Source organism: Hyla sarda, chromosome 6, assembly GCF_029499605.1.
Source record: "Hyla sarda isolate aHylSar1 chromosome 6, aHylSar1.hap1, whole genome shotgun sequence".
NCBI lineage: Eukaryota > Metazoa > Chordata > Amphibia > Anura > Hylidae > Hyla > Hyla sarda.
In genome coordinates this window covers 108,143,897-108,166,777 of record NC_079194.1, presented here as the reverse complement: position 1 = coordinate 108,166,777, position 22,881 = coordinate 108,143,897, and the positions used below count along the sequence as shown (strand labels likewise).

Sequence of the window (22,881 nt, the reverse complement as noted above, 5' to 3'; positions counted from 1 at the left end):
AAGATAATAGATAATAGTAACAAAATGTAAGAAACTGGTCAAGAGCACCATGCTGCTTAACTTGCAGATCATATGCATATGGTGCATACATAATAATACCATACAGCACCTTAATAATTTGGAGATACACTGTCTAAATAACAGAACTATGCAATGACCAGATGCATTTAGGTTTCTCAGATATCAGATACTTGTGAATCATCTTGAGAAGAGTGGTGAATGTCCTTATAAGTTAAATGCCCTAGAGAATTTTTATCTATCACTCTCCTACTCTGGCCCTATAGCTTTTATTTATTAACCCTGTTTTGACAGGAAGGACTTATAGATTGCATGTCCCTTGTCCTTGCCAATTCTAGACTCTTTAAAATTGGGCATGGCTGGGAAGGGGGTGCACTGGGTGCCAGACCATTTCGGTAAGGATATTTATATTATTGAATTTATACCCAGAATGCAGGAAGGCCTATCCACGGCTCTTTATAATCCAGATGTCTTCGGCGTGCATCCTACATCTTGTCATGTCCAAGACAGTTGATTAAATGCATCCTTAAACATCTATAGAGCCATACTTTACAGTCTTCTATTATCTACCTCCTTCTTCTATGCTGGCAGTATTAGGGAATTTCAGTCACTCATAGCCAACATGTCTGTCATGGAGTGGCTTATATCCTAGGACTGTGCACTCACAGTAATATGAATCAGCAGTGAGACTACAAGAAGTCTTTCCAGGGCTGTGGTGAGGCCCTGCAGCTGTCATGATAATGAAGGTCTAGGTTTGTTGTTTGTCTGAGAGGCCTTACACCCAATTAGCAGTGAGGCTGGGGTTTCCTTTCCGTGAACTCTATTGTTAAAGATGCAATTGCTTAGAATTTTTAATTTGTCTAGTCACCTAGTTTATTTGGTGGAATAGATACTCACAATTTCATCTTCCATAGAAAGAGATTTATACACTGTGTATTTTTTTTTCTCTTGTGAAGATATGTGATTAGACTTTGTTGTTTGGTTGAGCTCTGTTAAAGCTGTTAGCCAAGCCCAGCATGACTCTTGATTCTGGAGGAACAGAGGTATCTGGACAACCATTGACTTTGATAGATACTATATAAGGGTTAAGAATAAGAAGCCCCAACATAATGTGTTACCTACAGATACTAGCTGATAATATCAGTTTCCATAATTTTGGCTTTGATGATCTCATAGCTGGAGACAACGTTGTCCAAATCACTTTGAAGAATAAGTTATAGGTTCTATTACTATGACTGTCCCATAAAGTTTTAATAGAGCAGCAGCAGTGTGTTTGCTTGACCACTGTCATTTCAATCAGGAGGACACAGAACCCCCATTCTAGTGATTAGTGAAGGTCTCAGCAGTCAAAACCTTCTTATCACCCAAACCTGCCTATAGACAGTCCCAGCAGTTTCTAATAATGCCCCTTATTTAAGGGGTTCTCCACCATAAGGTGATTTTAGTACATACCTGGCAGACAGTAATGGACATGCTTAGGAAGGATCTGTGCTTGTCTTGAGGCTAAATGGCTATGTTGGGAGTCCACCATAATACTGTGTTTAGCTTTTTGTGAACTGGTATTTCCTTTTTGAGTTTTCTTTTTTGCCTACAAATCCCATAACTCCATTTTCTTCCCTCCCAGACATCAGCCACCCCACCCATTGAAACATAAATGAGCTGCATCCATTGAAAAGACCTGTGGTTTTCAATCAGGGTGCCTACAGCTGTTGCATTAGTTGCAGATTGATCTCTCTCCCACCAAGCAATCCCTCCACCCATTGAAGCAGACAGGCTCCCTGTCGTCAGCTGACTAGTGAGTCAGGTCTCGGACGCATTTCAAGCTGGGAAAAATCTGAGACAACAGTCATTTTGTATGCTGGTAAAAATAAATATTGGGGCAAAAATCACAGAATTGTGAGAAAACCGTCACACACAGGTACAGACACTATATTATGAACTACACTAACTTTACAGCCCCTGTAGCATAGTAAAATAAAAATAAAATCCTGGAATACCCCTTTAAGCTATGGTGGTGATTCTCCATGTAATTACTATTTAATTAAATTAAAAAATAATGTTGACAATTTTACAGGGCATAGCCTCACAATAGGCTGACCCTTCTGATTCTGTAGAGATCGCTTTTCAGCAGTCTCTTCTTGATAGTCTGAGGCAGGACTATAGGGGCAGTTAACATCTTTATTATAAACCTCAAGCACAATCCGTGATTGATAATAAGTGGGGGTCAAGGCTCCCATCCTCTGCATTATCTTTTCACAATAACTTTTGCATAGATCACAGAGTATGGTCCCAACTTTCTTCCATAGAAATGAGTCATCTCCAGACAGTTTCCTATGGTCCATGTAGCTGTAGTAAAGCATATCTCTGAACCGCTGTCCACTGCCCACAGTCATGACTTGGTGGATCTTTGTTTCATTACATTTGGGTCCCTTTATATATTTTCTAAAAAATGAATAACCACTTAACTCAAGCAGATCAACAACTCAGGCAAGATGACCCCCCCTCCCCCCCCCCCCCACCACCACCACCACCGTAATCATGCACTGAGAATAAAAAAAATCTACAATCATAAAATGAATATAGATAGAATGTTTCATTATCTATTTCTAATTAATAAAATGGTGTAGGTGATGATGGCATTCCCTCTTCAGAATGTCATTTGAAGAGTCCAATATGGGCATGAATACAGACTACAAAGTATAGCCGTCCACATTGTCCTCTCGCATTATGACAGTTTATGTTAGGCAGTAGGGAGTAACCCAAGAAAGGAAAACAGACCTTTGACAGGCGCTTAAGGGAGGGGAACAGAACTGCAAGTTTTATCAGGATATTTCAGTATTTTAACACTGGCTACTGACCTGTCAACAGAGCCCAGCAGAGACCTTTTTTGTGAGCATTCAATTGTGAGAAGTAAACAGAAAAACTTGTATCCTGTGTTTGGTAACTGGGTGGGGAGCGCAGTTTGGCAACATAGATTTCTCTAAACTTTCATGGACAATGTGTCCTGTATACTTTTATATCCTGCCTTTCAGTAATGTGGAAAGCTGGTATTAACCTCAGTACAGATAGCAGGCACATGATGCTTCCAGAGCCTACATAAGGTCTCCGTTCTAGTGTACAACTTTATTTTTATGATAAAGTGCCAACCTGTTATATAAAAAAACATGTTATCCCTATTGTTTTTTTACCAAAGTAGACATATATGTTATACTGATAGTCTGTTTTATCAGACTATTAGATGTCAGTCTTTTGCATTGACTGTCTGGTACTGCACTTTAGTCCCATTCACATAAACGCTGGCCTATTAGAAATGTCCAGTGAGTTCAGGAGAAACATTATACATACCATATGTGTATGTATATATGTATATATGTGTATATATATATATATATATATATATATATGTATATGTGTGTATATATATATATATATACATACAGAGTATTAGTTTAGGCTCGCATCTTTGTCAGAGGCTCCATTAAGAGCCTCTGGCATTGATCCCATCTAGAGTCTTGGATAAAATAGAGCAGCATATAGGACAATATTTTTTGGTAAAATGTCGGACACCATGACAGAAACCCCATGGACCCATTTAAGTCAATGCAGTGTCTCTAGTGTCTGGCTTGCAAGGGATCTGGCACCACCATAATATTTATATATATATATATATATATATATATATATATATATATATATATATATATATATACATTATTATTTTTATTTATTTTTTGTTCCTAGAAAAGAACAGAAAAACTGAATTAGCAAAGATGTGAAAATAGCCTTAGATTTAAGTTACAGCGGTCAATGCCTAACATAAAGTTACTACATGTCTCATATATAAGATATGTATATCCATAGATACCCTATATGAATTTTGCCAATTTTCAATAGAGTTTTCCAGCCAGTCAGGCTTAGTTTATATTTTCTGCTGTGTGGAAGTTAGAAACTCCTCGATCTAGCAGAGCCGATGTGTGAATTCTGGTCAACAGCTTGAAGAACAGTTCACCTGGTTTGACTTGTCCATTTTACGTGAGAATTCGTCTTCATAGAAAATAGAAGCGTTGATAAAGGGCAATATATATACATTTATGGTTTCATACATCATCCTTACCGTGTCAGTGACCCATCTTGTCTAATGCACTCACTCCCCATTTGTCATATGGGCCTTTTTATTACATTTTATACACTTATTTCAAGTAGCTGTCTCTGAATTAACTTAGTCCTTTACATGTGGTTTGTAAGTAGGTGGGTTTGAGTTTGTTTTTTTTCCATTTCCATTAAAGTGTGCAAGGGCCTTAAACACTATGTGACATCCAGCAATCCTTATTCAATAAGATCATGGAGAAGACTACATAGGGAGGGCCTCTTGGTCTTTATGCCAGTGCAGTTTGTTTTGGTGTTTTGGCCATATTCCAAAGGGTAGATTGATTTAATAATGGTTAAAGCTCTTAGAAATAGATGGATCCGATAATCAGTATCTAGTTTAGGCTTTTGATATTGTTAGTCATGCATCAGAGAATGGTTCTTCAACATCTATGGTGAACATCTACCATGCTCAGAACCTCATCTGACCCAGTGGATCACGTTGGGAATAATCCCCCCCCCCCCCACCTTCTATGTATTGGAAGATTTGCTTATATTGAATGCCACCTATCACCCCACCCCCTTTCACAGACCTTTTTTTTTCGTCACCCAGTTGAGACCTCCTCATCTACAGTCTTCAAAAATCAATTTTTGAGCCTAGTTTAGCTCTACATAAAGTACCTAGATCGTCATCTAAACAGTTAATCTGCTTTCTCCAGCAGATCTGTGTGGAGTATACAAGATCTCCACCTTGATATTATTCCCAGAAGATTGGGGATATTAGATAATTTCCTTCTATTTATTGTACAACTGCACAACGTTATCTCTCTATCGCCTCAAATAATTACGGAGGAAATCTACAGTATTATTATGTTGTGTTTTTTTTTTTTTTTCCTTTTTTTCTCTTATGGCAGGCACAATGAGAAAGCCAGACACTGGTGCAATGTGTTGATGTTTGAGACAACAAAAGTTTTTGTCATCCTCCCATTGTGCGATAAATAACTTTAGAAAGATACTTATCAAGTAAAATACCTCGCCTGGGTCTGTGAAGAACAAAGGGAACAAAAAGGAGGCGATACAAGAACAGCGAGAATAGAAACTGTACTTAGCAGTAGTCAATGCATCTGTCTAGAGCCTGGAGTAGTGTACTCCTGCTCAAGTAAGATGTTGTTTGCTAAATTATGAATGTGTGTAATTAAAATCCAGTCGCTGTTTCTATGAAAGATTTACAATGTTATTTCATCGTTTGTCATGGCTAATTAACAATATTAGATGAAGTTTTTCTTCTTCAAAGGTCTGATTTTTTTCTCATTTATTTATGTCAGAAGTGATAAACAGAGTACTTAAAAGCATCTCGGGCGGTGTGCTGAGAAAAGCAGCGTGTTCACTTAACACCTCCAAGGTTCACGGTTCGAATCCCAGCGGAGACAGGCAGCTACGTCTCTTGAACTGAATATAATTAATGATTTCAAAGTAACCAGTTATAGGATTTTTTTTTTTTTTTTTTTTTAATGTTGGCTGAAGTATTAGTTTTAGAAGGCTAATGGGGGTGTTTGGTGGGCAGGTAGGGCCAAAATATACCTGGATTATTAATATTTACCTTCAAGCTTTTTTTCTTATTGCACACAGTAATTCTGCATTATATGGCCCGGTTTCTTATTGTGTCATAATATTTAAAGATCACTTTGCATTTTCATATACGATTTTCTTCTCCTTTCTCAAATTGCCCATACACATCCTTAAATGTGCTTGTTCTCTTAGGTTGGCGATAGCTGTTAGTCAAATACTTTCCCTCCCAATACCAACCTCCCCTCCCCATACACATACAGTGCATGGGTCTTCAATAAAGAGAGGGTAAGCTTCAACCACACTCCTAGCTACATCTTATCTCATAGAGAGCAAAAGGCTTAGGCAGATGAAATCCAACATGACCCATCCCTATCATCCCCAACATCTGCTGTCAGGAAAAAAGTCACCATAAATCAGAGGTCCCCATCCCAGGCCTCAAGGGTCCATTAACAGTCCAGGATTAAAAATGTTCTGTGTTCTATTCCAATGGAGTGAAAAAAATAATGGATGAGCACTGGCCTAAAGCAACAACTACAGTATCCCTTTCATGTACAAATCTCTCACAGGTATCTTTCCTTTATTACTATACTCCTACAATCCTTAAATCCTCTGTTGAACCATATGGACAATATTCCGACTGTACAGTACTAATGTTTGTTGTAATGGCAAGACCCAATTCAGTAATGCTCACCAAGTAGTGATGGATCTCAGATTGGAGATCCTGGTTGTGTCTTGAGTAAAACATTGTTATTGATGTAATGGTTTTCATCTGGTTTGTGTGTGCATTCTTGTTTAGTAGCTGATCAATACTATGTAAAATTGTTCTTATTGCATGCACCAATTCTGTGCCTTAAAAACATGGAATTAATAAGATATAACATTGTTAGAGTTATCACATTTCATTAAAGGAGTTGTCCGGTATCGAATAAATATATAGTTGGCTCAGGGTGGCATAAAATGGAAGGTATGCTCCTCTTCCCTGATTTTAACTCCCTGGTAGCTGCCTCAAGAAAGCTCCCAGCCTCCCCCATCCCCACTCTTCTTGGCGACATGTCTTCACCACAAGAACTGCCTGTTCAACCAATCATTGGCCACATCAGTGTCCCACCTGATCCAGTGTTTGGCTGAGTAGGCTCTTTTTGCATGGATGAATGATGCATCACAGGAACTAGTAGCAGAGATATGCAGAAACCGGGAGTGTCTGCAGGACAACCTGTTAACTTGAGCCAAATATACAGTATATATTTATATATTTTATACCTTTTCCAGTCAATCACTGGAATGGAGCTATGCTACAGTTTCCTGCAAATTGGGTGGCCAGGAACTCCGGCACTGCTTTGCATCAATGAATGATCATGGGGTTGCGGCACTAAATCAGTGCAGCAGCCCCTTCATTTTCAGGATAAGTCCCAGAGGTTGGTCCCCCACTTATCATAAACTTATGGTTATTGTAGTGATACTCTGGTAAATATATGGCTGTATAAATTCAGTTTTTAACCCTATAGGATGTTGCTTAATTACTCATTTATAATCATAATAAATATATATTATACAGAAAACATATGCATCTTTATCTTCTCAGTTCTCTCTTTCCCAGCTTGGCTGTTACTGAAGCATGATGAGAGCTTCAATTCAATGACAGCTGGGTTGCCAAAGGTCTACTCCTCTCTGTTGCTCAAAACTGCAGAATAATCTAGATTAGACATGTCTACACTCTATAGAAGCATAACCTAGATAAACAGAAGCACTTTGAATTGAAAGTCCCCCATTGATCTCAGGATCTCTACAGCAGCGTTAAGAACGCAGACCTCTCACATGTTTAATTTTCTGCTTCCTTTTATAACAGCAACAGCAGCAAGTGGCTACGCAGCAGTTGGCCTTTCAACAACAGCTTCTACAAATGCAACAGCTGCAGCAGCAGCACCTCTTGACTCTGCAGCGCCAAGGCCTCCTTTCAATTCAACCCGGACAGCCTGCCCTTCCACTGCAGCCTCTTGCGCAAGGTTTGTACAACTTAAGAGCTTTTTTTTTTATCTTAACTCTGATGAAAATCCATCTAAAGCAGCTTGATAGTCTCTAACCAGCCTTACAGCAGTGGTGGTGTTCTGTGGAAGAACACTTGTAGGATTTCATTTGCAGGATCCCATTTTGTAGATATACTGATAATATAACCTATAAATGAGGGGTTTACTGGCCTTAACTGTTTGTCATGTCATGCATAAGCCAGAAACTTTATTAAACGGGTAGATTTAAAAAATAAATAAATAAAAAAAGATGTAGTTTCTCTATATTTTGTGTTGTTGTTAAGCTTGCCATACACTTTAGATGTTGGCTGAACAAGCTTCTCCAGATTCCACCACAGCCATGCATGCTTGGCTGAGTGTTTATTTTCTGTAGGGACTATGGCTTATCTTGCATAATAGCAAAGGATCTTTCATAATGAAATCCCCCATACCTGATATTACTTTGCCCTGAAATCTGCCATTAGTGATACAATAGAAAGTTGACTGAATATGCTAGGGTTTGGCATTTTGGTCCCATGAACATAACCATATGGCTGTTGACTGTTATCGGTGCATTATTGTACAGTTTTTTTTTTTTAATCTAATACTACTTTTTGACTGCACCAAAAAAAAACTATATGAAGAAGGCCCTATATCAATGGTTACTTTAGGTGGTGAACTTGTTTTAGATATACAGCATCTCACATAAGGGAGTATACCAATTACATTTTTGTGAATATTTTGTTCTATCTTTTCATGGGACAACACTGAAGAAATAACCCTCTCTTACAATGTAATGTAGTGAGTGCACAGCCTGTATAACAGTGTTAAATGTTGTGCCTCCTCAAAATAACTCCACACACAGACATTAATGTCTAAACCTTGGCAACAAAGGTGAGTATATCCTAAGTGGATTTGGGCCCAATTAACCATTTCCCCTTCATAGTTTCATGTTACTTATTAGTGTTACAAGGTCGGAGCAGGTGTATTAAATTTGGTGTTATTGCTCTCACACTCTCTAATACTGGTTACTGAAAGTTCAACATGGCACCTTATGGCAAAGAACTCTCTGAGGATCATAGTAAGGACATGGATTACTGCAATCATGTCTTTTTGGTCTGATGACACAAAGATAAATGTATTTGTTTTAGATGGTGTCAGGCGTGTGTGGCTGCAACCAGGTAAGGAGTACAATGACAAGTGTGTCTTGCCTACAATTAAGCATGGTGGTGAATGGGGCATGAGAGCTGCTGGCACTGGGGAGCAACAGTTCACTAAGGGAACTATGAATGCCAGCATGTACTCTGACATATAATATAAAGGGGTGTATATTCACTCACCGCAGGGAAAACATCACCACATCCGGGATCACTGGAGCTGATCTCAATGGTATTGCTTTCCCTGCGGTAAGTGCATATATACCCTTTTGTATTATGTACCTTGATACTTCAGCTGTACATATATGCACCCCACAGGTGTCATCCATGCTAATGGACCCAGATTTTCCACTGCTCCCATACTAGTTGATGTCAATCATTAAGATATAGTCAGTTCTGGATTGGTTGTTCGTGAGTGCTCTACCCTTTCTTTCTTTCTTTGATTGGTATTAAGATGTACTGTGACATACTAAAGCAGAGTATGATCCACTCTTTTCAGAGACTGGGCTGCTGGGCAGTTTTTCACTATGATTACCCCAAACACATGCTCACTACTTTGCTAAAGAAGCTGAGGCTAAAGGCGATGGACTGGCCAAGCATGTCTCCAGGCTTATTGTAGTAGAGTGTAATTTCTTCACTGTTGTCATATGTAAAGATATAATCAAATATTTACAAAAATGTAAGGGGTGTTCTCACTTATGTCTCCTCCTGGTGGGCTAATATCAGTCATAATTCAGGATATGGCTTTGGTCAGTGATCCACCAAGAAGTCTTCCTTCCTATGCCCCCAGGATCTGCAGTTCTGCTGAAAATATGATAGCAAGCAGCATTCACAGTGGTGCTCTTCCAGGGTTAAGAATTGTTTTGTTTTTGGCTATTTTATATGGTTTGACAGATCACCTGCGGCAAACCTCAAGGATTGCATTGCTCAGGTTGATTTCTGTAGGGCCCTCCGGTTTCTTCCAGTTGTTCCTAAGGTGAAGTTCTAACCCTCTTTATCAGGCATGGCCTATAGGTTTACATGTGGTGGAAATTATAGCATTTCATTGCATTATGTTAAGTACCAATAAAAAATGTAATTCTAAAACAAAATCGAAATTACACATTTCCTATATCAAATTCCATTGAAAACGAAGGACATGTGGCTCCTTTTTGTTGGCTCGCAGAGAAAAGCTGACCCATGCGCTGGGACTATGGGTTGAATTAGTGGAGAGTTCTTAGCACAAATTGGCTGGCAACTGTGACTGATCTGCTCATTTCTATCTGTAAAGTAATAGAGGACATGTGTTAATTATTAAACCGCATTTTACATCATTCATAAATTTTGGCTTCTAAAAGTTTCAGGAACATCTTGGAATGAAGAATGAGGACTTAGATAAGATTGTGAGCACTAGGGAGGTGTCATACTCTGATAAGGAAGCTATGAAAAGGCTGCATTAATCCATTCACAGCCTAATATGGCTGATATCAAAGGACTTAATCTTGCAGCAGTCATTGGGGTCATCTGACTTAGAAAACCCCTCCTTTTATTGGAAGTTCTTATTGCAGAGAATATCTGATCAGCTAATGGTGTTAAAGAGGTTGTATGAGCTTAAAGGAAAACTGTCCCCCGTTCACCCGTACTATAACCCGATATACCAGGTTATAGTGCGGGTGAACAGGAGACTGATGCGGGGTCTTGGACTGCTATACCTACCTGCAATCTGGAGCCCCGATCCTCCAAAGGTCCCCCTCTTCCAACGCTGACTTGCGCTTTGAGGCAGGCCCGCTTTGAGGCACAAGCGCTCATATGACCAGCACTCATGAATATTTAAATCCAGCTGGCGGGCCCGCCTCAAAGCGCAAGTCAGTGCTGGAAGAGGGGGACCTTCGAAGGATCAGGGCTCTGGACAGCAGGTAGGTAAGCAGTCCGAGACCCCGCATTGGTCTCCTGTTCGCCCGCACTATAACCCAGTGTATCGGGTTATAGTGCGGGTGAACGGATGACAGTTTTCCTTTACAAAACATAGCTGCTTTCTTCTGAAAATAGTGCCACACTTGTACACAGGTTGTGTGTGGTACTGCAGCTCAGCCTTATGTGCTGCAATGACACTAAGCTGCAATACCAGACGAAACCCTTGCACAGTTGTGGTGCTGTCATGCAGTCATGTTCTTCTAAGCCCGTACAACCTCTTTTATGCTCCTTTGTCCATTGCTTTCTGTCCTTATGTTGCTCTTGGCTCTTTTGGTGGCTTCAAGCAGGGACACTTTTTTTTTTTTTTTTTTTCTTGATCATAATTTTTTTTTCTCACCCATAAAATTTCAATTTGAAAACATTTAATATTAAGTAAATCTACAAGTCATGTCTGAATGACATAGTAGAAACAGAGAAGCCCTTTTGGGCTGCAAATTTTGAGTTACGTGGATGTCAATGGGGATATTTATTATAATGGGGAGAATTTTGTTCCAACAATGTCTTACAAATTACAGCTGTTTGCCAATAAGCCAATAAGAGATGTCACTGTGCTGGATAATGTGGCTGTAAAATACCGCTATCGATTTACGCTATACTGTAATGCATCTATTGATGAATGAACATGCAGGAGGGATTGTTCTATAAGCCACAGGGCTCCTCTGCATATAAGCATGTGTTGTCATATAGACCACCTAACATTTAGACGTGTTCTTTCAAATCTATTTTTCTAGATCATATGAGTGATCAGATGTCATCTAAAGTCTCCAATTTTCTTTTGGTATCTTAGAAAATCAATTCAACACATAAATGTTAAAACACCTTTAAACATTTTTCTTTAACTAAATGTCTACTGTATTACTGTATTAAAAAAAAAAAATTAAGATGGTTTCCCGAATAATTTTTAATAGATCTTTATAATGGTGGAAGCTCCTTTTTTCTGACATAGAGCTCCAAATCCCCTTTATAGACATAGAGGTAAATGATAAAATAGCTTGTCTCTAGAGGGAGAGTGACGGCTGCCAGGGAGAATAGTGGGAGGAAAAATACTGCTTGTGCCGTCTTTTTCTCTCGCTACTCCCGCTGAAAAACAGCGGTGCCCGACTGACCCCATCGACTATAATGGGGTCCATCTGGACCCACTGTTGCCCATTGCGCCCATTCAAAATGACAGTCATCAAACAAAAAAAATAACAATTTGACGTCCATTTTCGACGGGGCGCAACGGCAGTGTGAAAGAAGCCCAAAGGTGTCATCCCAAGGTTAAAACATATCACCTGCCTACAGGATTGGTGGTACGTATCTGATAAGCAGGGCACCTGTCTGCTGGGACTCTTACCACAAAGGTCTCTTACCGTTTTCCTTTCCATTATGTGAATGGAACAGCAGTCTAGCATGAGCACTGCTTCTCAGTAAAAATTTTTTGTACAACTGATGAAGCAGTATCTCAGTCAGTCCCATATTGAATGGAGTGGCACATGCATGCTTAACTGCCATTCCATTCTATTGGTGGGTGAGGGGACTAAGCGGACCATGTTTTTGTAATCAGTGAGGGTCTCTGTAGTTAAACCTCCACCAATCAGATACTTATCACCTATGCTGGTGGTAGACCAAAATAAATCATTTAAAGTGTACCTATCATAACGTGTACCTAACAGTTTTGGCTGTTCATACTCAGGGTCTCAGTGCTGAAACCCCCAATGATCAGGAGTAGTAGCTGCTTGCAGTTAACTCTCTCCAGCTTGTCTAGATGGCCCTATAGACTTATAATGGGACCGAAGGACTCCATGTGTCTCCCACTCTTATTCCTGGCACTGAGTATCCTATTGAACCAGACGATTAACAAGAGTGGCGCTGTTTCTGAAAAAGCATGTTTTTCTAATCTCCTAACCCTGCCTCTCCCCATATTTAGGTTTTAGAATTCAGCCTGTTGATCCATGTTATTAGATGTTCTGGGCTGATGGAGGCCCATAAAAATCATTGCTTTAATACTGACTACTTTTATCTTGTGTATCTATAACTTTAGAAACCCCCTGAACGTTTACAGCCAGATGTATGAATAATATCAGCAGCTGGTCTTTTACAAGCTGCTGATTTTAGGGTTAGGGCGTTTTATAAGAAAATCATGGAATTTGATTGCTAGTTCCTTCTCAAATTAGGGTCAGCGATCTCGTATCCACAGATAGACTTAGGCCAGGGAGAATAATTTGAAACTGATGTCATTATGAGCGTTAAATCTACTTTCTGCTTGTTTGAACATGGTCACCTGGGTACAGAAACACAAGGACAAAGAGAGGTTGACTTTGTTTGTCTAACAGCCGGTGATACTTAGGTTTGCGAAATTGAGTTCTGCGAGGAGTAATCTGTCACCTGTCCCCATAACATACATTTTTTAAACTGAAGATCGCATTTTCCTTCATAATGAAGAGAACTGAACTGTTCTGAAAACACATTGTGGCGAAAAAACCTGGTAACTAATATTTAATAAAATGTCAAAAAAGTGTCTCCTGCTACGAGTCATGTATCAGCTGCGGAGGATGCGGAAGAAGACTAAACTCTCACTCCAGCTAAATTCTCTCTGGTGATTAACAGTTCTTTTTTACAGATCCATCAACCTCCCTCCTCCTGTCACTTTCCCATTGCATCCGCCATTTTATTATTTTGTGATAGGTATCAGTATTGACAAGCACAGTGTATACACGTCTCGTTCCATTCCATGTTTCACTTTACATTTTACGTCACAATTCTTCTCTAATCTGTCCCGGACGGCAACAATGCTCAGATCCAATTGTGCCAGGGTTGTATGGTTGAAATCTTTGCTATGCACATGGAATAAAAAAAAAAAATGGATTACATTTTTTTTTTTTAACGCTTTATCTGAAATTACGACCCGGAAGCGCCAGAATCTCCCTGACATCAGCTCCCATCGGATGGGAGGGGGACTATCACCCTGCGAGTGGCTGAATTTACTGCCTGCACATTAATTTGCGAATTAATTAATTAGCCGATGAATTTTAGGGGCTTTGTGCCTGAAACACTTGAGAGGCATTACTAGCATGGAAGGAATATTACAATTTCATATTGCAAAGGAGTGCTTGCCTAATTAATAGATGCATTTCCCTTAAATACCAGTGCAAAATAGGCTCGCCGTGCTTGACGCGTTTTAATACAAACACCGAGAGACTCCGGAGCGTATTAGCATCAAAGAGCAATTTGATGCGCCATTGTTTTAATGCAGAATCAGGGGAGTAAGGGTCAGCTCTGTTCTGAGGTAATTGTTAGTGTGTAGACAGTGCTGTCAAGTACGACTGCTAAAAATATATCCTACACTGTCACTTCGCAAGGTGCTGGAAAATAATAGCCCACACTCAACAAAAACGGGACACAGGGTTGAGCCGTAACCTTTTTTTTTTTTCTTTTCTTCTTTGTTTAATTTGTCTCCTGGGTTTAATTTTAAAGGACATGCGATAATTGAATATGTCTAATAGCTAAATACTCATTTGGTACCAAATCTATCAAAATATAATTGGCATTTTTTAAATGTGTGTGTGTGTGTGTGTGTGCGAAGGAAGGGGACCAGAAAAAAAAAGAGGAGGGGGTTGGCGTACCGAAACTAGCTCTGGAACCAAATGATATATTACAAAATTATTATATCACCAAAAGTATTAATGTGTCTATCCTCTGCCGTACTTATTAATTGCCAAGACTGACTGAATATTGTTTAAAGAAATTTTTTTTTTTTTTTTTTGTGCAATTTTTTTTAAATTCTAATTTATTAAAGCATCATTTTTGTGAGGATCTACTGTTTTTGTTAATGCAGCTCTCCCAAAGGCGGGGAAGGTTATTGGTCTGTCGTGCAATAATTTACTCCTCTTTGATATGCAAAATATCCACGGTGAATAAAAAAAAAAAAAATTCTATCAGCCTCATTTCACACTTCTTAGCCACTTACATTCTCTAGAGTCTATTGCCTCATTAGACCACTGCTCTTCGAAGCCGGTATAATTAAAATCTTTAACAGTTTAGAGAAGTAAAGATGTTTGGCTGATCACGTTGAGATGATTATCTGTCCATTGTATTCTAAATGAAGAAAAAAAAAATTTAATTTAAAACCCCAGCCTTTTTATTATTATTTTTTTATTTTATTTTTTTTTCTTTATGATGTGTTCTGAATCAATAAAACCTCAGCTGCCTCATTTTTATTTTTAATGTAGTGTCTTGAAAAGGCTGTGATTTAAATTCTTGTAACATATAGTTGGCATTCGCTAATCATAGTCTAAAGCATCTACTGCACAATTAAAGGTATACACCTTGTCATCGCAAGGAACAGAACGATTAGGCTACAGAATCTGGGGCATAGAATTTTTGTCTTTTTTTGAGGAGAGGAGGTGTAAATGGAATCTCCTGGGCCCTTAGTGTAGATCTAGAATAGGGCCCCCACCTACCATGTACCATTTTATGATACATATTTGGCCTTTGAGCACGGCAGTTATGAGAGCTGATGTGCAACTGCTACCTGTACAGCTGTGTTTCCCAACAAGTGTGCCTCCAGCTGTTGCAAAACTACAACTCCCAACATGCCTGGACAGCTGGGGGCACACTGGTTAGGGAACACTACAGCTTCTCCCCTTTCTTATTGTCACCCTTTGCCTTCAGCTGTCCAGTCATGTTGGGAGTTGTACTTTAGCAACAGCTGGGGGCACACTGATTAGGGAACACTACAGCTTCTCCCCTTTCTTATTGTCACCCCTTGCCTTCGGCTGTCCAGGCATGTTGGGAGTTGTAGTTTTGCAACAGCTGGAGGCACACGGGTTGGGGAACACTACTCTACAGCTATTCCCTTTTCTCATTGTCACCCCTCGCTGAACTTCCTAGAGGTGTGTGGTAAGTGACGTCTTATATTGTGACGTCTTTAATACCGCCCCCTGTAGTGAAGACTATGTCCTCTATAAGATGGGTTTTAGTCATGATTATCTCACTAGCTTATATATTCACCATCCTGAATATTGAGCCTGGTAGTTATTTTGGAGCAGCTGAATTGTAGGACAGTCCTACAAGCAATGAATATGTTGTCCGCGCATCCAGAGTTCAGTAAATATGTCCCACAGTTCTCAATAAACCACAAAACAAGCATAGCAAAGCAATCCTTTCCCGGCACTATGCTTTTATATGTGTTTGTTGCTTACAAGCCAAAAAAAAAGATGGCTTTTATTCAGCGCAAGGGGGAGGCATGGTCCTTATAAAGTTATAGGTTATATACATGATAATTATTATATTAAAGGAACTCTAAGTGAGTTACATTTCCTTTCCAAACCTCAAGAATAATATAAATATATTATATAAAATGTTTTAACAACTCAAATGCAGGAAATTAGAATTTACAATATCTATCTATCTATTTATCTATCATCTCTATCAGGGCTTAGAATACTTAGGAGAATTAAGTTTACTTGCTAAAATCAAGTGTCTTCCTTTATACTTTCATCTTTTTTATTAATGTTATATGTGTTATTTGTTACATTATACAACAGCAGTTCTAGCATACAATGCTTGCTTTAAAAATAAATTCATTTTTTTTTCTTTTGGCGCCAAAATGCCTAAAGAAGGAGCAGTTCTTCACACTGTTCATAGCTATGTAGTAGGAGATTAAGCTTCAGGCTCCTTCACCACAAGTCCCGTATCCAGCCTAAGACCCAGTGTAATGTGATTCTATGGTTTTGGGTCTCGCACTGGAGACAGGTATTGGAGACGAAGCAGGACGGTAGAGAAAGAATCCAAAATCTAATAATCTTCATTCTGGCCACTGAGCCTCATAACAGACGGACACTTCCTGTTCTGTAGAGATATGTAGAGACTTCCTAGCAGTCTATAAGGGGGTGCAAAAGTGGAAGTCGCATTGGGGCCCTGTGACTAAGGAGGCCCCATGAGAAGGCACCAGTAGTATGAATGGCACATGGTCAACATGGGGCCCTGTTACAGATTTTGCATTGGGTCTCAGAAGCTACAAGTTACTCCTCTGAATGGCACCATCCATTATAATGAAGATAAAAGGAGCCACTATATACAGCAATGGTCTGTTATGGCATCTGATTTTGCCCCCCATGATAGAAGGGTCTGGTGTTTATTTCCCCCTGCTTTCCATGACCCCTTAATTAATACCCCGATCCATTTATTTGTTGACAGTGTAGTTACCTAGTGGGGGAAGTCCTGCATAGTTTTCTACCTGTAGCAAAATCAATGGGACCAGCCATGGCTGTACCCTTTCTCTCTCTCTCTAAGGGCTGCAAAGCAGTTAGATTGCCTTCCTCTTCTCCTATCTGCATGCAAAGTGATCTCTGTCTCTTATGGGAGAATGTTCTAGGCAGGCTCTGTGACAATAAATAATCTCCAGACTACAGTTTCCTTTGGTCCATGTGGCTGCTGTCAAATATATTGCTAGGTTCTGTTAACATGTGCACGAGCAACTTGGTTTACCCAATTATTGTGCAAAATATGGAATAAATAAATAAAACCTTCAATCAGACAGTAAAGCTAGATTCATACTCCGGTTGGAAATATTTTTTTAGTGTGCGCTGTGTAGCAGAATCCCATTGAGAGCCATGGGATTCTGCTTCATCGGAATTTCCAAGTGTAATTCCGATAATAAAAGAAAAAAAATTATATATGGCTTTAACTAGTAAGCAACAATAGAGAAACTGTCAAAAGCACCAGCATGTCTTTTATTTAAAACTTTAATTATAAAGAACTTGCAGACCTGAATAGTTGCCTGTTGGTAAATAAAAAAAATAAAATAAAATATAAATAAATAATATATATGTATATGTATATGTATGTGTAGGAAATATGGCCGAAAAATGTGTAGTCTACTAGAAAAAAAAAAAACTAAAATAAATGAAAAAAATATTGTAGTAATTTATTCCATGCAAAGATGGCTGTGTTCACTTAGCAATGACAATATTTGTACTACTAATTGGGACCCCCTCACCCACAAAATATCGAAAAGCTTTTGTTTCTCCAGTCTCATTAGCATTGATCGGAGCCCTGACAGTAATAATGGGGTGAGCTTTGGAGAAAGTTCTGTATGTGTTTTTTTAGCAGACACATCCATCAATTAGGCGAGCAGAACTAGAAACCAAAATTAATGAGAGAGATAGGTGTGTTAATGAAATAATCATAGTGTAATCAATTTGACTGTTAAAAAGTGAAAAGCATTTCAAGGAGACGATATGAATTCATAATTTACGTCTGCACGCGATTAATAAAAAATGTAATTCATAACAAAGCTATTTGTCTTCATTTAAAACTCCAGCACAAAAAAATGTGTCTTTCATTAAGACGTTGTGTTGTCACAATACTCTACCTTTCACAGCTCTTTTGATGGCTTAGGAGTGTAGGAGGTACAGAAATGGCAGCAGCGCCACCTGGGCCATGGTGCCTAAGGGGGCCCCTGTGCCACAAAAAAAAGACACCATCTGTAAAAAGCTGTTACATCGTGGCTAAGGAGTTTCTTGTTACCCCAATAATTGGGCTCCAGATATATACAGAAAGGCAGCCATTTCCCAAGTACACAATGTATATGGAGATGGTGGTTTTACTAGACCCTAATATCAAGTTGTCATAGAGTAGTACTGGTCCAACTCTGAATTTTTCTTTTATTATTCTTATGTATGTATTTTTTAATGAGGTCATGTGATTGATCTCATTGGCTTATAATGGGATCAGATGAGTTTCTGACATTTTTTACGGTCAGTAATAGCCTAAACCCATAAAAGAATCCCATGACGGATGCTATAAATGAGTGTGTGATCAGAGCCTTAACTATTTGAAAATTAAAAAATTAAATTTAATAAACCCCAGAATGTTTAAAGAAATGTTCCTTATACATTGTGTAATTCCTAGTGCAGGGCCTAAGGGGCAGACTCATGTATGCCTCTTTTAGGTCCTCTGTGCATGTGGCTGTGATCTTTGCAGAAGTCCTGTACATTGGTGTGGAGGGAGGTCTGAATCTATGTTGTTTCCCAATGTCAACAAAGACTGGAACAGGATATTTGATGGAAATATAATTTTATTTACAAAAATACCACATTTTAAATGAGTTTTGGGAGGTACTGGTTATATAATATAATAGACCGCAAACCATGAGGAAAGTAATCTAAATGAGTGGTCCTCCAACCGATGGCCCCTCCATCTATTTTGTGACTAAGGGATTGTTCACATTGAGGTAGAGAAGGGAGCTCCATCGGTCAGTCAGTTGGAAGGACGGGAGTTAAGTGGAGAAAGAAATACTGCATGTCCTTTTTTTTCCTCTGCTCAACTCCAATAAAATACTGGATCCCCAATGGACCGCATTCAAGTTAACGGGATCTAACTGGACCCGGTGGTGTCGGTTGTGCTCATAGCCATTTTGCCCCCCCCCCCCCCCAAAAAAAAAAAAAAAAAAAAGAAAAGAAAGAAATGGTCAGAACACAACAGCTTGAACAGTTGAAGACCATTGATCAAGACCAGTGGTCTCCAAACTTCATTAGTGATCAGAATTTGTTTTCCATAGCATGTACCACTAGGACAGAAGAGGTTAAAAATGGTCATGCCGAGGCTTAACTCCTGATTTATCCAATGAAGGTAAAAGCTATTTAACTAAAGAGACAGATCTGAAGGAATGCAGGGAGCTTCCCATTCATCGTGTAGCTTTCCAATATCTACTCCAAATCCAGACCACTTGTGTCGTGTAACTCCTGGGAACAATTTCATTAAAACAAAGATAATTTGTATGTTGATGAGAATCCTCTTTCAGATATAACAGGGTCCTCGCTGCTAATTTTTTTTTTTTTTTTTACTCTCTCCCCTTTTAAGATTAATAATCTGCTTTTAGTTAAGCAAATACCATAGCAGAAAAGAATGAATTGTTGCATTTCATTATCCTTTTGTAGGGGGGAAATAGCTCGGGCTTTGTTTACTGACTCTTTGATTTAATTACTGTTTGAGGAGGGTTGAATTAGCTGTTAATTGATTTAATTATCCAATTTGTTTGTTTCAGGCATGATTCCAACAGAGCTCCAGCAGCTCTGGAAAGAAGTGACGGGCTCGCACACCGCGGACGATGCCGGTTGCAACAACCACAGCACTTTGGATCTGTCCACGACGTGCGTATCTTCGGTGGCAGCACCCAAGACCTCTTTGCTCCTCAACCATCAGGCATCTACAAATGGTCAGGCTCTTCTCACACCGAAAAGAGAGAGGTAAGGAGAAACAACAATGATCTCTAGGTCTCTTTATATGGTGTTGTCTTCTGATTTGATGTTTTATAGGGGTTATGCCATCCCTTAAATATAGTGTTCCTCAACTTGTGGCTCTCTAGCTGTTGAAAAACTGAAATATCCATCATGCCCAGAGAGCAGAAGGCTATTCAGGCATGATGAGAGTTTTAGATTTACATAGATTAGGAAACACTTCTTTAATGATTCAATTGGATCTTAATTAACCATGTGATGACTTCATTTTTTTTATTCCTCCACTTACGGTAGTAACTCCATAGAATTAGTGACTCAGGGGGATGATCATAGATTTGTGTCCTTAGCCCAGCTGTCAAGAAGTGCAGATGAGTCTTTGTCAATAACCAATTTGTGTTGGGTTATAAGTCATAGTTCTTCACCTCATCCATCTTAACCGAGAACACAATCTTAAATGGACCGTTGGTGGTCGTCTTCCAGCAGTGTTTATTAGTATATTCAATAGTAATGATAAAAGGGATCGTAATGAGGCAAGGTTCTTTATACTGGTCGTCTAAAGCTAGCTCACAAATGTTGTAGGTCTATTTCTCTGGAAACTTTATCCACATTTTATGTAAATCTGACATTTCTGGTCCATACAAAGGACTGTTTACAAGATTCTGCTCGCTACCATGATCCATCTAGCAGAATCCTTCTTATATTTAGGTATATGAATTTTCCTGACCAAGTGCCTGATCTTGTTTAGTTGCAAAGTGACCACTATAGACAATTGGAGATATTCTGTATAGATGACATTTTCCCAAAGACATAAGAATGCCACTCATTTAAGAACTTTAGGACAGCATCACATTCATGTTTTAATGACATATATGTTGTCTGATGTGGTTGTCTTGTTTTATCCTCTATCTTTCTACGTATATATATACGTTCCCAAACACGCTCTTCAGCTGCTGGAAAACTACAGCAAGTGATGGGAGTTGTAGTTTTGCAGCAGCTGGATATAGTTGGATTGCACTGTGTCACGGAATCAGATGTAGCTTATGTTACCATGAGTGGGGCACTTTTTTCTAGTGTTAAATAACAAAGTTATAATGCACTTATTAAAACAGGCAAATGTAGTGCAGCTGAGTTTGTCATATAGTCTCTCCTGTAAATCTACTGCTTTATTTTTACTTAGGCCTCATGCACATGGCTGTTCACAAGAGGTGACATATAAAGTCATTGCCACTGTTTGCTATGGAGCTGTAGGGTCTTGTGTATGTAGCCATATGGTGATCCATGCCGCACCTTATTTTAGATATATTCTTCTTTAAAATTCCTTCTGTCCAATGAAAAATAGTACAGTGCCTCCCAATGAATTGGAAGGAATACAGTGATACAGTAAGGCCCCATACATTTCTATATGTGTTTAGTTATGGCTCTGTACAACAGCCATGTGCACAAGGACTAGTAAGAATGTACAATGACATTACAACACCAAAAATTCAAGTGTGGGATTGAGCCCTGCTATATGTGTATATCCACAAAAATATGTGGGTGATGCAAATATACTATTATATAAAATGTATATACTATTTTCTTTTTTGTCTCATATGTTTCAAAATATATTACCAGTCCTGTTCTTAAGTAGAATAGCATTTCTGTATAGACCTTGTCATCTTATTTCACAGAGTGCAGTAAAATACATTATCCCTAGACCCGATCCAGTCCCTGTGATACATTTTCACATCCTGCACATGTTTAAATAATCCCGCAGAAAAAAAAACTTTAATTTTAAGGTCAGGTTCCCATTTTTGGCACTTAATAAATCCATAATTTTTTCATACAGCGGTTGTTAGCGCGGTGGTACAGAGAGAAATGTTGGCTGTCTACTTGTACAAATGTGGCACCTGGCTTCTGTTTAAATCAGTCACACAATAGGAGCAATTATTTCATTTCCCCAGCGTAGAGGTCACAGCCATAGGATGTATTTTTAAGCATACAGGATTTACAGTAAAGTGTGCAAGCACCGATGCTGAACAGGGGTTGGCTCTCGGTGACAGTCCATCTGGAGCCTGACCTGCTGCAGTTCTACAACTACTTCATATCTGTAACGTCATTCTTATTCTTTACTATTTATAGTCCTCAGTTTACAGTTTGAACATTAAACACAGTACATCTATCAATCATTTGTGGACAGCCTTTTTTTAGAACTCTCTTTTTTTGGGCTGTTCCTCTGTTAATCCTCCTGGTAATGTATGAATAAATTGACAACTAGGTTTTGCTATTCCCTTTGTTGATAGTGATAGATCTCTGCACATTCTGACACTGTCCAAACGGGGCAGATAGTGTCAGACTGCTTAGGCACCAGTTAGTTAAAGGGGGTTGTCTCCTCAAGACATATTCTCAGTCAGCAGGGTAGGGAGCAGGTATATGATTTGGGGGTTCCAACTGCTGGGACTCAACATGATTTTGAAAACATACCTTTCAAACCTAATATTAGAAAGGAGCAGCAGTCAAGCATGCATGTTGCATGCTCCATTCATTGTCTGTGGGACTGCTGAATATAGCCAAAAGCTGTGCTTGGCTATTCTTGGTAGCTCCATAAAGAATGCATGGGGCAGTAGTATGCATTTGGGACTACTACTTAATTCCAACAAGAGCTTCAGGACCCCCCTTGTCAAGATCAGGTTTGGTCTCCTCGAGATCATACACTTTTCTCCTGCCTTGTGGATAATGGTGAGACAACCCCTTTAACTGAACTAATCATAAACCTAATTAAATTCTTACGAACACCAATGGATATAAGATAAATTTCTCTACCTCAGTAAAACATTGTCAGTTTTATTTTTCTTCACGTTCAAATATTCCCTGGAGATGAAGTAATGGAGT

General features: G+C 39.0%; 1 protein-coding gene and 1 long non-coding RNA gene across 14 annotated transcripts in view; one reads left to right on the top strand and one right to left on the bottom strand.

Annotated features, from left to right (window-relative positions):
• The window catches only part of FOXP1 (forkhead box P1), an 837,055-nt gene that overhangs the window by 740,539 nt on the left and 73,635 nt on the right, over positions 1 to 22,881 (top strand). For all 12 annotated transcript variants that reach the window (XM_056524614.1, XM_056524620.1, XM_056524621.1 and 9 more), the window contains 2 exons: positions 7,520 to 7,676; positions 19,818 to 20,019. In XM_056524614.1, the coding sequence (XP_056380589.1) occupies positions 7,520 to 7,676; positions 19,818 to 20,019 (359 nt within the window). The remainder of the gene's footprint in view (positions 1 to 7,519; positions 7,677 to 19,817; positions 20,020 to 22,881) is intronic.
• LOC130275939 (uncharacterized) overlaps positions 9,973 to 22,881 on the bottom strand; it is a 65,047-nt gene continuing 52,138 nt past the window's right edge. For both annotated transcript variants that reach the window (XR_008844963.1, XR_008844962.1), the window contains exons 2-3: positions 14,736 to 14,863; positions 9,973 to 10,095 (exon numbers count right to left, since the gene is read on the bottom strand). This is a non-coding gene — a long non-coding RNA (uncharacterized LOC130275939). The remainder of the gene's footprint in view (positions 10,096 to 14,735; positions 14,864 to 22,881) is intronic.